Below are 11,377 nucleotides of genomic sequence, written 5' to 3' on the forward strand. Positions count from 1 at the left end.
TTACAATGTTGTGTTAGCCTCTACTGCACAACAAAATGAATCAGCCATACACATACAGATATCCCCTCCCTTTTGGACTTCCCTCCCACTTAGGTTACCACAGTGCATTATGTAGAGTTCCCTGTGCTATACGGTGTGTTCCCATCAGTTGTCTATTTTATACATAGTATCAATAGTGTATATGTTTCAATCCCAGTCTCCCAATAGGATATTCTTTTTTGATTGAGGTTGACACCCTTTAGAAGGAGAACGCTGTTTGTCATGCTCCCCATTTCTTGTGTGGTGAATCTGTGCTATGTCTCAGAGTGTTCATCTTTCTGTTTTTTCCCCCCACAGTGAGAGCACAAAGAACTCCTTGGACAGCAGCCTACGACAACTATAATGCCATTTCACCTGGAACTTGGTAGAGGGAGAAAATTCCTTGGATGATTTTGAAGACAGAGTGTGTAACCTGATTCAGTTTCAGAACAGCGAATTCCAAGCCACAATGTGCAACATATTTGCCTACATAAAACACTGCAGAGGCCAGCACGAGGCAGCCCTGGGATGCTTACAGCAGGCTGAAGAGTTCATCCAGCGAAAGCACGCTGACCAGGCAGAGATCAGAAGCCTGGTCACCTGGGGAAACCACGCCTGGGTCTACTACCACCTGGGAAGATTCTCAGAAGCTCAGGTTTATGTAGACAAGGTGAAACAAGTTTGCCGGAAGTATTTCAGCCCCTACAGAATTGAGAGTCCTGAGATGGATTGTGAGGAAGGGTGGACACGGTTAAGGTGTGGAGGAAACCAAAATGAAAGGGCCAAGGTGTGTTTTGAGAAGGCTCTGGAAAAGAAACCCAACAACCCAGAATTCTCCTCTGGACTGGCCATCACGAGCTACCGTCTAGTTAAATGGCCACCGTCTCAGAATCCTGTTGACCCTTTGAGGCAAGCCATTCAGCTGAATCCTGAAAAACAGTATGTCAAAGTCCTCCTGGCCCTGAAACTTCAAAAGATTAATAAAGAAGGTGAAGGAGAGAGGTTAGTCAAAGAAGCTTTGGAGAAAGCCCCATTGGCAACACACATGCTTCCTGGGGCAGCAAAGCTGTATCAAAGAAAAGGTGACCTGGACCAAGCTGTAGAACTCCTGAGAAAGGCTCTAAAATGCATGCCAAACAACACCTACCTGCATTGCCACATTGGGTGCTACAATAGGGCCAAAGTCCTTGAAATACAGAAAATGGGTGGGAAAAGAGAGAAGTTACAGGAACTAATAGGACACGCTCTAGGTCATTTAAAGAGAGTGGATGAGAGCGATGGAAATTTCTTCCATATCTGCTCCTATCTCGCCTGCCTCTCTTCACAAGCTGGTCGGTGTGAAGAAGCAGAGGATTACTTTCGAAAAGAATTCAGCAAAGAGCTTCCTTCTGTAGCCAAACAAGCGCTCCATCTGCGATATGGCAACTTTCAGCTGTATCAAATTAAGTGTGAAGACAAGGCCATCCACCATTTTACGACGGGTGTGAAAATAAACCAGGAGTCAAAGGAGAGAGGAAAAAATGTAAAACAGACTGCAAAAATTTGCCAAAATCAAGCCCTCAAAAAACGGAGCAGATCCTAAGGCTTTGCATCTCTTGGCGTTTCTTCAGGAACTGAATGGAGAAATGCAGCCAGCAGAGAAAAACTCTGAGAGGGGTTTGGACTCTGGAAACCTCATCCCTTTAGCATCTTTAGCTGAGGAATAGGGAATCGGAATGTGGTACCCATAGGGCTACTGCTGGAAGGGAGCTGAAACCCTTCCACCAAGTTGGTATTCAAAATATTTAACAACTGGTATGGCACAGGCATGGACTTAGACCCTGGCCACAGTACTCGATCAGGGTTAAGGAGAAACTCTGCTGGGCAAGTGTTAACACTTGAATTGCTCAGGGAGTTCTGGGAGGGGGACTAGATTGGGGGCAGGTCCTGTGGCTCAGTAAAGGGGCTATTTCCCGATTGACCTCTTGGGAGCAGTTGGCACTGTGACATTCCCTCTGTGGGGTCACGTCTCGGGTTTGTTTCTATGTTTCTATAAAGCAGTCAGATACCTCACACCTGTAACACTGTGGTCCGTTTTAGCAATGTTTTTCCATCCTTGGAGTCATTTTAGATCCTGTACAGATTGGCCCTCTGATACAGTTCAATGCAGGCTGCCCCAAAATATGCCAGTGGCATATTGATTATTTTGAATTTGTTGCTTTACAAAACAGCCAGTGCAAGAAGAACACTCTGACCCTCCTCTGAAAGCAGGAAATAAATCTCCCATGTGAAAGGTACCCTCACTGTAGCAGGAGGTAGCGAGACATCCTTGTCGCCAGAGATAGGGAATTGAGGGCTGAGAAGGCTATGTAAACCAGGTCTGCTTAGATTCTCCACTTATTAGTACCCAAGTCCAAGTTTCTTTGCCTTGTCAGTTCCTCACAAATTTATTATTTCTTTGCCTAAAAGGTGTGAAAGCTGCTTGCTTTGGTCACTTCTTAGGCTGTATCTATGAGACCTCCATATGTATGAAATTAACTTAGATTTTCTCCTGTTCATTTGTCTTGTGTCAATTTAATTATTAGATTAGCCAGAGGAACCCCAAAGGGTAAGGCGAAATTTCCCCTCCCCAACACCCTGCATAGACACTAATGTGTTGTGTCCATCCAAAGACTGGGGGACCAAAGCCTAGAGAGGGCTGGCTGTCCTCTCTCTCTATCTTCTGCCTTTTCCCCCCTCCTCCTCAGAAAAGCCTCCATCTAGGATTGTCTCTACAAACTCTACAAACAACATGAGTTAAACTGTCCCATTAACTGAAGGGGGAAGAGAGTTTTTAGAAAAAGAGAACCGAGGGGGCTTGGCTTCCCTGGTGGCGCAGTGGGTTGAGAGTCCGCCTGCCGATGCAGGGGACACGGGTTCGTGTCCCGGTCCGGGAGGATCCCACATGCCGCGGAGCGGCTGGGCCCGTGAGCCACGGCCGCTGAGCCTGCGCGTCCGGAGCCTGTGCTCCGCAACGGGAGAGGCCACAACAGTGAGAGGCCCGCGGACCGCAAAACAAACAAGCAGACAACAGGGCAAATCTAGAAGGAACATATCTAAAAGAAATGGGGTCAGGCAGCCACAATACAAGAGTTTCAGGAGGCATGTGGGGAGATTTCTCCTCCTTTCTGCCCCACCCCCCGTAATCATAACACAGCATGGGAAGGATTAAAAAGTAGGTTCTGTACAATATGCTAGAAACCAATACTTTTCTTTAAAACTTATACGGAAAAATGTCTTACCAGTAGGAATGGGCAAAGAGTAGGCAAAAGAGGAGAGAAGAACGCTGGTTTGTCATTGCAGATTATAACCATATGGAGAAAATTTCATTTTCTTAGCCACTATTGGGAAAATTTCTTTATAACGTGAAGACTTGCTTTATTCAAAAATGCTTTGATGAGCGCAGGTTCAAGATGATAGGAAAGCGGCTGGACAGAAGAATTATTTTGTGGTTAAGGACCTAGTGAAAGGTCTTAGGAAATAATAATGGAGGCTTTTTTTCCCCCATTAGAAATATTGTATATCAGGTGATAGAAAACTTCATTTAACCCTGAAAATCTTGAGGGAAACCACAGAACTTGTGGTACGCCTGGGGCAATTGGGATTTTCTAGGTAAATATTGAATGGCCAGGGACAGACATCAAGGTTGGTGTGAATCAAAACAGTCAGCTGACCCAGCATGAGACCACCAGTCACCCTCTGGGTTGCAAAATGATTGCCTGTTGGAATTAATTTAAATTTACATGGTGGTTATCAGGGGCTGGGGTGTGGGGGGGAATAGGAGAGAGGTAGTTTAAGGGTATAAACTTCCAACTGGTAGATAAATAAGACCTGGAGGTTTAATGCACAGTATAGTGAATATTTTTTGTTTTGAAAATAGCGTGGTGTGCACTTGAGATCATCAGTATACATAGTGTGGATGCCTGAAAAAGTCATCGATTTAATTAATAAATAACTTAGGTGTGATGGAACATAAAGGTGTGTTCCGGTTTTTCTGAAGTTTTACTCTACCTTAAATCTTCCAGACTCAACTACTGATAAATACAGTGTTACACTGAGCATGAACTGGCTCCATATAACACAGACTGGTTTAACTTCATGACCACTGAATAGAACAACCATTTCTTCTACAGCTTTAAGAGTCCAGGGCTTCAGCTTACACCCTGTCACCATCACCAAGCACCCCATGTACATAAACACCCTGCCCCCATAGGGAAGCAGGTGGGCTGCTGCCCTTCTCTCTGCTACATCTTGTTAACATCTTGTGCTTCCACCCACATTCTCTCTCCTCTTCTGACGTCCATTATGAGAAATGAGGAGTATCTCCAATTCTGTGTTACGCCCCATCCTGGAGGCAATCTAAACACACGTGGGAGAATTTTTTCTGTTAAGTAAAGAACAGAGAGAGACAGGAAGCCGTGAAGTCTCTCTTGTTTCTCAAGAGGCCTCTGGTGGAAAATACAATTCACACCAGCCGCAAAGGTAAACTTATTCTATGGCACTGACTTGGACAAGTGTCCATTGCAGGCGAAGATTTAGCTCACTTGGCCTGAATAACTTATTATCGGATCTGGTGCCTGGGGAGGAAAAACTGGGAGTGTTCTGAGTGGAGGGTAAGATGGGCAGGCATGCTGCCCTTGAGAGAGGACCATCGGTGCCTGCAGAGTGCTAAAGAAGGTACCCCGGGTGTACGTGACCTTGTCCTTGCATGTCATGCCACCAAAACCCTTGCTGGAACAGGAGCCCGAAAGGAAAAAAGGTAGAAAGGGAGGGAAGAGATGTATGCCACATTACACTTAATATTTATTCGAGGACTTAAAACTAAGAGACATGATTGGAAAACAATCAAAACAATTATGTATGTAGCTCTTGTTTCCTGAAATCTCACTATCCAGAAATAACAAATGGAGCCACCTTAATTGGAATGACTTGTAATTCCCTGGCTCTTAACCATATCTCTCAGTGCATTTCCCTCCCCTCAGATACTCACCAGATAAATAACAAGCCCCCAAGAGGTGTCTCCTAAGTGTGGATGAACAAGTCTGTCAGACTTATCTGATAACATCTGCCTCTTGCATGGCTCCAGCACCCACGATGTCCTCTGCCCACAAAACTCCTTCAATACAGCTCGTCATTCTCTGCATTTGATTGTCACCTGGGGAGTACTGATATCCCTGCCAAAGACTTTCTCAAGTGTGTTGATGCCCATGAAGGCGTGAGGAGAATTTCCCTCATCCTGCCTGGGTTCTAAGTGATACTAATTATTCCTCAGCCTCAGAGTCCTCAGCAAAAGATTCATCAGCCTCTGCCCCCAGCCCCCTTTTCCGCAGAACTTTCATCTTTCTTTCCACTTCACGTCAGCTGACTTGCACAATGTGTGTCCAGGGCGACTGGAAGCATGGACGTGCGAGAATCCTGAAGATAAACACAGATAGGATCCCTGCCATGTGCAGCGTCAACCCTGGATGCCAGTGTGGAAAATGTGGGTTCCAACTAGAGACCACGAACTCCTGTTCCCTCCCTTCCTCCACCATTTATTTCCCCCATCATCTCTCTTGGGGAAGGAAGTAACTTGCTTTGACTAATTACAAAATTTCCTTATGATTTACAGCATAGTTGCCTCATTACTGGTAATCTATACCTTCTTGGGAGGCCACAAAGAGGAAAACTGACTAAAATCTTTTCTGTAAAAATGGTACAGTGCCTTTGGAAAAACCGTTTGGCAGTTCCTCAAATGGTTAGACACAGAAAATTACCACATGACCCAGCCATTTTATTCCTAGGTATATACCCAAGAGAAATGGAAACGCACATTCACATAAATTTGTACATGAATGTTTATAGTAGTATTCACAATAGCCGAAAGGTGGATCCATCAACTGATGAACTGATGTATTAAATAAAGTATCTCCATACAGTGGAATATTATTCAGCAATAAAAATAAAGTACTTACTGATACATGCTACAACATAGATGAAATTTGCAAATATTATGCTAAATGAAAGAAGCCAGTCACAAAAGGTCACATACTGTATGATTCTATTTATACGAAATGTCCAAAGTAGGTGAATCTATAAGAGACAGAAAGTAGATTAGTGGTTGCCTAGGCCTGGGAGGGATGGAAGGACTGGAGGTGACAGCAAAGGGGGGTAGGGCTTCTTTTTGGGGTAATGAGAATATTCTAATTGTGGTGATGGTTGCACAGCTCTGTGAAATGCTGGAAGTACTGAATTGTATAGTTTAAATGGGTGAATTGTGCGGTATGCGGATTATATTTCAATATGGCTATTTAAAAAAAGAATGAGTACTCTTGTTATAAATGTATATAAAGAAAGCAAGCTTTCCTTTCATCACCTTCTATTTTTAACCTCTAAGTTTGTTGGCACTGTGTTGTGCCCTTCTTATTACTAACATTTTAAGTACCATCATTACTTTTGCACCCAAGAGACATGTTGGAGATATTCTATTTTCTGAGTAGGGTGTGGGTATGAAAATCTGGTCCCACTTGCTTTATTTTTAAATACCCATTCTTAGGAACCATTCATCAGCAAATTGGCACAAAGGAAGAGTTTAAAAGCAGAAGAAAATGTGATTCACTGTGTAAGTCTAAATGTACATGTGTACAAATTTAAGCACACTATGAAATTCTTAACACACAGAATGTTATTCAACTACCATATGCAGCTGTTGCAAATACCACGCTAATTCATGAGCACTGCATAAGCCAGGAATTAGAACAAGAAAAGCAGCAAGAAATGGGCAGCTGGTGCAACTGTACTGGAAAATAACTTCATAATGTAAAATCTATTGCATTCAGGCTGAGAGGAAGGCTTTGGCCAGTTCAGTAAATTTGCCTTTTCTCTGATCTAATCACTTCCGATCATTTCTGCACTTCAAAGTAGTGTCTATCCCTAAAATCAGCACCCTCACAACACGGAAATTTTTATGGCACAATTTCCTTTCTCTTTGAGCAAAGAAGGCAAGAGATAGAGACACATTTTCCCTGGGCTGGATGTTTAAGGTTTCAAGTCTCGCTATGCCAGGATTAAGCACCAGTTTCTCAGTAACAGAGATGCCATGTGTTCCTTAAAAAATTTACATTTTGTATGTCTGTGGTATGTGGGACGTTTAAGGTTTCAAGTCTCACTATGCCAGGATTAAGCACCGGATTCTCAGTAACAGAGATGCCATGTGTTCCTTCACAAATTTACATTTTGTGTGTCTGTGGTATGTGGGCCCTCTAAAGCACAGGGCCAAAAGCAGGGGCCCCTCTTACCTGGGTGACACTATAAAAGATATAAAGGGATGTCACTTTATCACTACCAGGATAACAAATTGTTAAGTCAGACAACCAACAGAATTACAGACTTTCCCAGTTGCAGGTTACTTTGGCTGGATATAACACAGTCTCTGAACTCGAAGTATCTTATGGTACTCCCATTGCTGGGAAAAAACAAACAGGTGTCAGTTTTGTTACACAAGCATCTCTCTCTCTCACCTTCTGCAGCTTCAGAATGGAGGGAGCCTTTCTCCTACACAACTGACAATTCTTTCATCTTCAAATCAGCCATGAGAACTATATTCCCTATATTTTCATGGATATTTACATCATAGAAAATTTTATTAAAAAAAAATCTCTCAGGGTATTATCACTCCTTCAGAGCTTAAAGCATAAATATGTAAATTTATCAGCTAGGCAGCTTGCCAACAATATTATATGTGTTACTATTTCCCATTTTATAGCTGGAAAAACTGAACGATTGCCTTAGACCTCAGAGGTTGAAAGTGCTCAGGGTTTACTCCAGGGCTTGGCTTCTTACATTTAGCATGGGGGAAAAAAAAATCAGGCTCAGTGATTTGACTCATGGATAATCCCAGAGCTAGTAAATAACACACAGAATTAAATCCAGGTCTCAAGGTGCAAATTGTCTCCCACGAGTAAATTGACTTGACGAAGTTACTTTTTACAACATATTTCTGGAGCAGTGTTTCACAATATGTGCTCCCAGAAACCCCTACATCAGAATCTCCTACAGACTTCATTAAAAATGCAATTTCCTGGGACCCAGCCTAGAGTTAGGGTCAGATTCCCGGGAGTGCGATTTTTTTTTTTTTTTTTTTTTTGCTGCGCCCGAGGCTTGTGGGATCTTAGTTCCCCCACCAGGGATGGAACCCATGCCCCCTGCAGTGGAAGCACAGAGTCTTAACCACTGGACCGGCAGGGAAGTCCCCAGTCATGATTTTTAAACGATTTACTTCTACTAAGTCATGACACATAACCTTAAGTTTCCTTTTCCTCCTCTTGATTTTAAATCAGTTTCACTTTCCAAACCCTCTTCCCTTTCATAAAGGCAGTCACTCAGAGACTGGGAGAAAGCATCAGCTGATGCATTCTCCCTACCCCACCTCCCTCTTTTATAGCTCCTTCAGTATTTACTTGAGGTAGACGTGAAAGATTTCTGAAGAGCAAATCAGCTTGGACCCCAGCTTTTCAGAACAGCAGAGAACAGATCACCATCATGAGGTCAGTGAGACACCTTGCAAGCACCCTTGATCTTGAAACCAAATTGTAAGCTGAGCTTCTTGGGTGCAGGCAAGTTCCAGAGTTGTCCTGTTGCTTGTGGACTAAACATGCCTTTACCAATATGGGTAGTTTTTATTTCTGTGACTTTTTCTGGTGTGTGCACTCAGACTCCCTAAGCTTCACCGGTGGAGCTGGGAGCCAGGAGCTGGATATGAGGGAGGCTTGGCAGGAGTGGTTAGATCCAATCAGGTACAAAGTTTGCTGGTTCAAAGTCAGATCTAAGCAAATTACTCTTTTGAGGCTTTTTCTGTTGTTTTCTTGGAAAGAACTAAGAGGCTTTCTTCTTGTCATTTTAAAAGGAAGCATTTCTTTTCAGCAGATGTTATTAAAGATGAAATTGGTAGTAAAAAGGCAACTCATGTTGGGAATTTTGCCCTGAAAGTTTGATCACTTCAAGGTGGGGAGTGGAAAAAACAATCCTTACAGATGGACATTTTTTCCATTTCTTATATGAAAACAAACTGGAAACTGAGAGTTTATTTTTATTGCTGTAATGAGAACTTGTGAGCAGCAGAAAATAATTTCTCTTCAAAACATAATGGGGCTTCCCTGGTGGCGCAGTGGTTGAGAGTCCGCCTGCCGATGCAGGGGACGCGGGTTCGTGCCCCGGTCCGGGAGGATCCCACATGCCGCGGAGCGGCTGGGCCCATGAGCCATGGTCGCTGAGCCTGCGCATCTGGAGCCTGTGCTCCACAACGGGAGAGGCCACAACAGTGAGAGGCCCGCATACCGGAAAAAAAAAAAACAAAAAAAACAAAAAAAACCCATAATGACCTAATCTCTTTCCTAATACTGATCTAATTTCTAATGAAGGAAAGCAGAGCAATGGTTGCCTGGGGATGGTGGAGGGTGAGACTGGGCTTGACTAGGAGGGTACACAGGGGATGATGCAAATAGTCTATAGAGAGATAGTGGTGGTGGTTACATGGGTATATACATTTGTCAAAATTCATCAAACTACACTTTAAATGGGTTCATTTTATTAAATGTAAAGTATAATCTTAGTAAATTTGATTTTCAAAGATTCATATAGACCTTCTTGAGTTCTAACATCAGTTAGAGCCTCAGGAAAAATACAGCTGAGAGAAAAGGAAAACTTTCCCATCAAACACCTATGGGAAGGGATCGAGGGGTTGACTGGCTGGGGAGGGAGCATCCTAGTGACCATTCAGGGAATGAGGACAGGGTGATCCAAGGGCTCCCAAATGCTCTGCAGGCTTGTGTCTGGGGATGGGGTGGATAAGAGGAATTCACTGCTAAATGCCTCAGGTCACTTCCCCTATGTGATGGGCTCCCAGGCATGAGTGATGTGAATCATTGTCTGCATGGGTGAGTTGACCAGAAAAACCTAGCCCTGCCCAGTGCCTTGGTAGCCAGTCTTCCTAAGAAGTTTGGCAGTGATCTGTGCTTGGGTGTGTCCAGAGCCACGGACCTGAGGAAGTCTGAGGGAGGCTCTCTGGACTATGCTGGACTGAGGCCCACAGCAACGTGCCCTGTTCCCAGAGGCTGTAGGGACAGAGGCAAGTTAGGGTGTTCCTTCTCAGCTGTGCTAAAAATTTCCAAACGGGGAGGCCACCTGGGGAAACACCTCATACCTGCTGGCTAGCTAATGAGTGCCCTCCTCTGCCCCATCCACTGAGGAAATCTGTTGGCCCCTTTGCACACTCAGAATTCACTTAAAATGATAACACTGATATGCCAGTTATCATGGCAGTAACAGTTTCCTTGTAGTTGGAAGTGCACTCTGTCCAGGGCTCTACATGCATTATCTATTATCATCCTCCCAGTAGCCCTAGGAAGGGAACGCTATTATTTTTTATTAGCCTCACTTTCTAGATGAGAAAAATGGGCCTCAGAGGGCAGATTACTTGGCCAAGAAGTCATACAGAAAGTGTGTCAGAGCAGGGTCATTACTAAGGTGCCAAACTCCAGGGCTGAGCTTCTTCTGGGTCCAAAGGCCAAACAAGAGAAATGTATTAATGCTTTTAATTATGCTCACATTAGAGAGGAGGGGCAGGGACTGGGAGGTCTGGACCCTCGGGTCCCTATTTGGAGAGGGAAGATCAGTCCTTAGAGTGCCCAGAGCCACACCTGAGATGAAGGTAAAAGTGCATCTCCCTACAGCACAGTTTCCTATCATTTGGATGGAAGAAAAAAGGAAATTTATTCCAGGCCATTTTAGAAGTGAGGAGATGAGGCTGTGATGTGGTTCAAGAAATACCCCAGAGCTGGTCAAAGAGAAAACCGAAGTCCAGGCTTTCTGTGGTTATTTTCCTCTCTTCTAGATGTCTGACTCACTGTTTGATACTTACATGATCTCCCACAAGTAAATGGGAAACTGCTTTTCAAAATACCTGCAGGGACTTCCCTGGCAGTCCAGTGGTTAATACTCTTCACTTCCATTGCAGGGGGCATGAGTCCAATCCCCTGGTGGGGGAACTAAGATCCCGCATACTGTACTGCCAAAACAAAACAAAACAAAAGAAAATACCTCCAGGACTATGCTTCTCAAAACACGATACAGGGACTTCTGCAACAGAATTTCCAGGGTGCTTGTTAAAATGCAGAGTCCGGAGCCCAAGCCCACCCCTAGGTTGCATCTGAATCTCTGGGAGGAGGGCCTATAATGTGTATGGCATCAACAATGCCTTCTTTCAAACTCTCAAGCACAGTTGCAGAATCTGTGTAGAATGGTACTCCCAGTGGAGAATTGAGCTCAGCCTTGCATGTTCAGTTACAGTTTCTCCTCAGCAGGA

At 44.0% G+C, this 11,377-nt stretch overlaps 2 protein-coding genes across 2 annotated transcripts in view; both read left to right on the forward strand.

Moving 5' to 3' along the window:
• The first annotated feature begins 340 nt into the window (after positions 1-340).
• LOC103079313 (interferon-induced protein with tetratricopeptide repeats 2-like) lies at positions 341-1,724 on the forward strand. The gene is given in 2 exon segments (XM_082931115.1): positions 341-1,528; positions 1,530-1,724. Coding segments are annotated over 2 exon segments (1,236 nt in total). The 5' UTR covers positions 341-487.
• Positions 1,725-4,664: 2,940 nt separating this feature from the next.
• Positions 4,665-11,377, forward strand: part of LOC103080409 (interferon-induced protein with tetratricopeptide repeats 1) — a 22,959-nt gene continuing 16,246 nt past the window's right edge. The window contains exon 1 of the mRNA XM_007458148.1: positions 4,665-4,795. Coding sequence (XP_007458210.1) covers positions 4,665-4,795 — 131 coding nt within the window. The remainder of the gene's footprint in view (positions 4,796-11,377) is intronic.

The sequence above is a fragment of the Lipotes vexillifer genome, unplaced genomic scaffold, assembly GCF_000442215.2.
Source record: "Lipotes vexillifer unplaced genomic scaffold, Lipotes_vexillifer_v1.1 scaffold191, whole genome shotgun sequence".
NCBI lineage: Eukaryota > Metazoa > Chordata > Mammalia > Artiodactyla > Lipotidae > Lipotes > Lipotes vexillifer.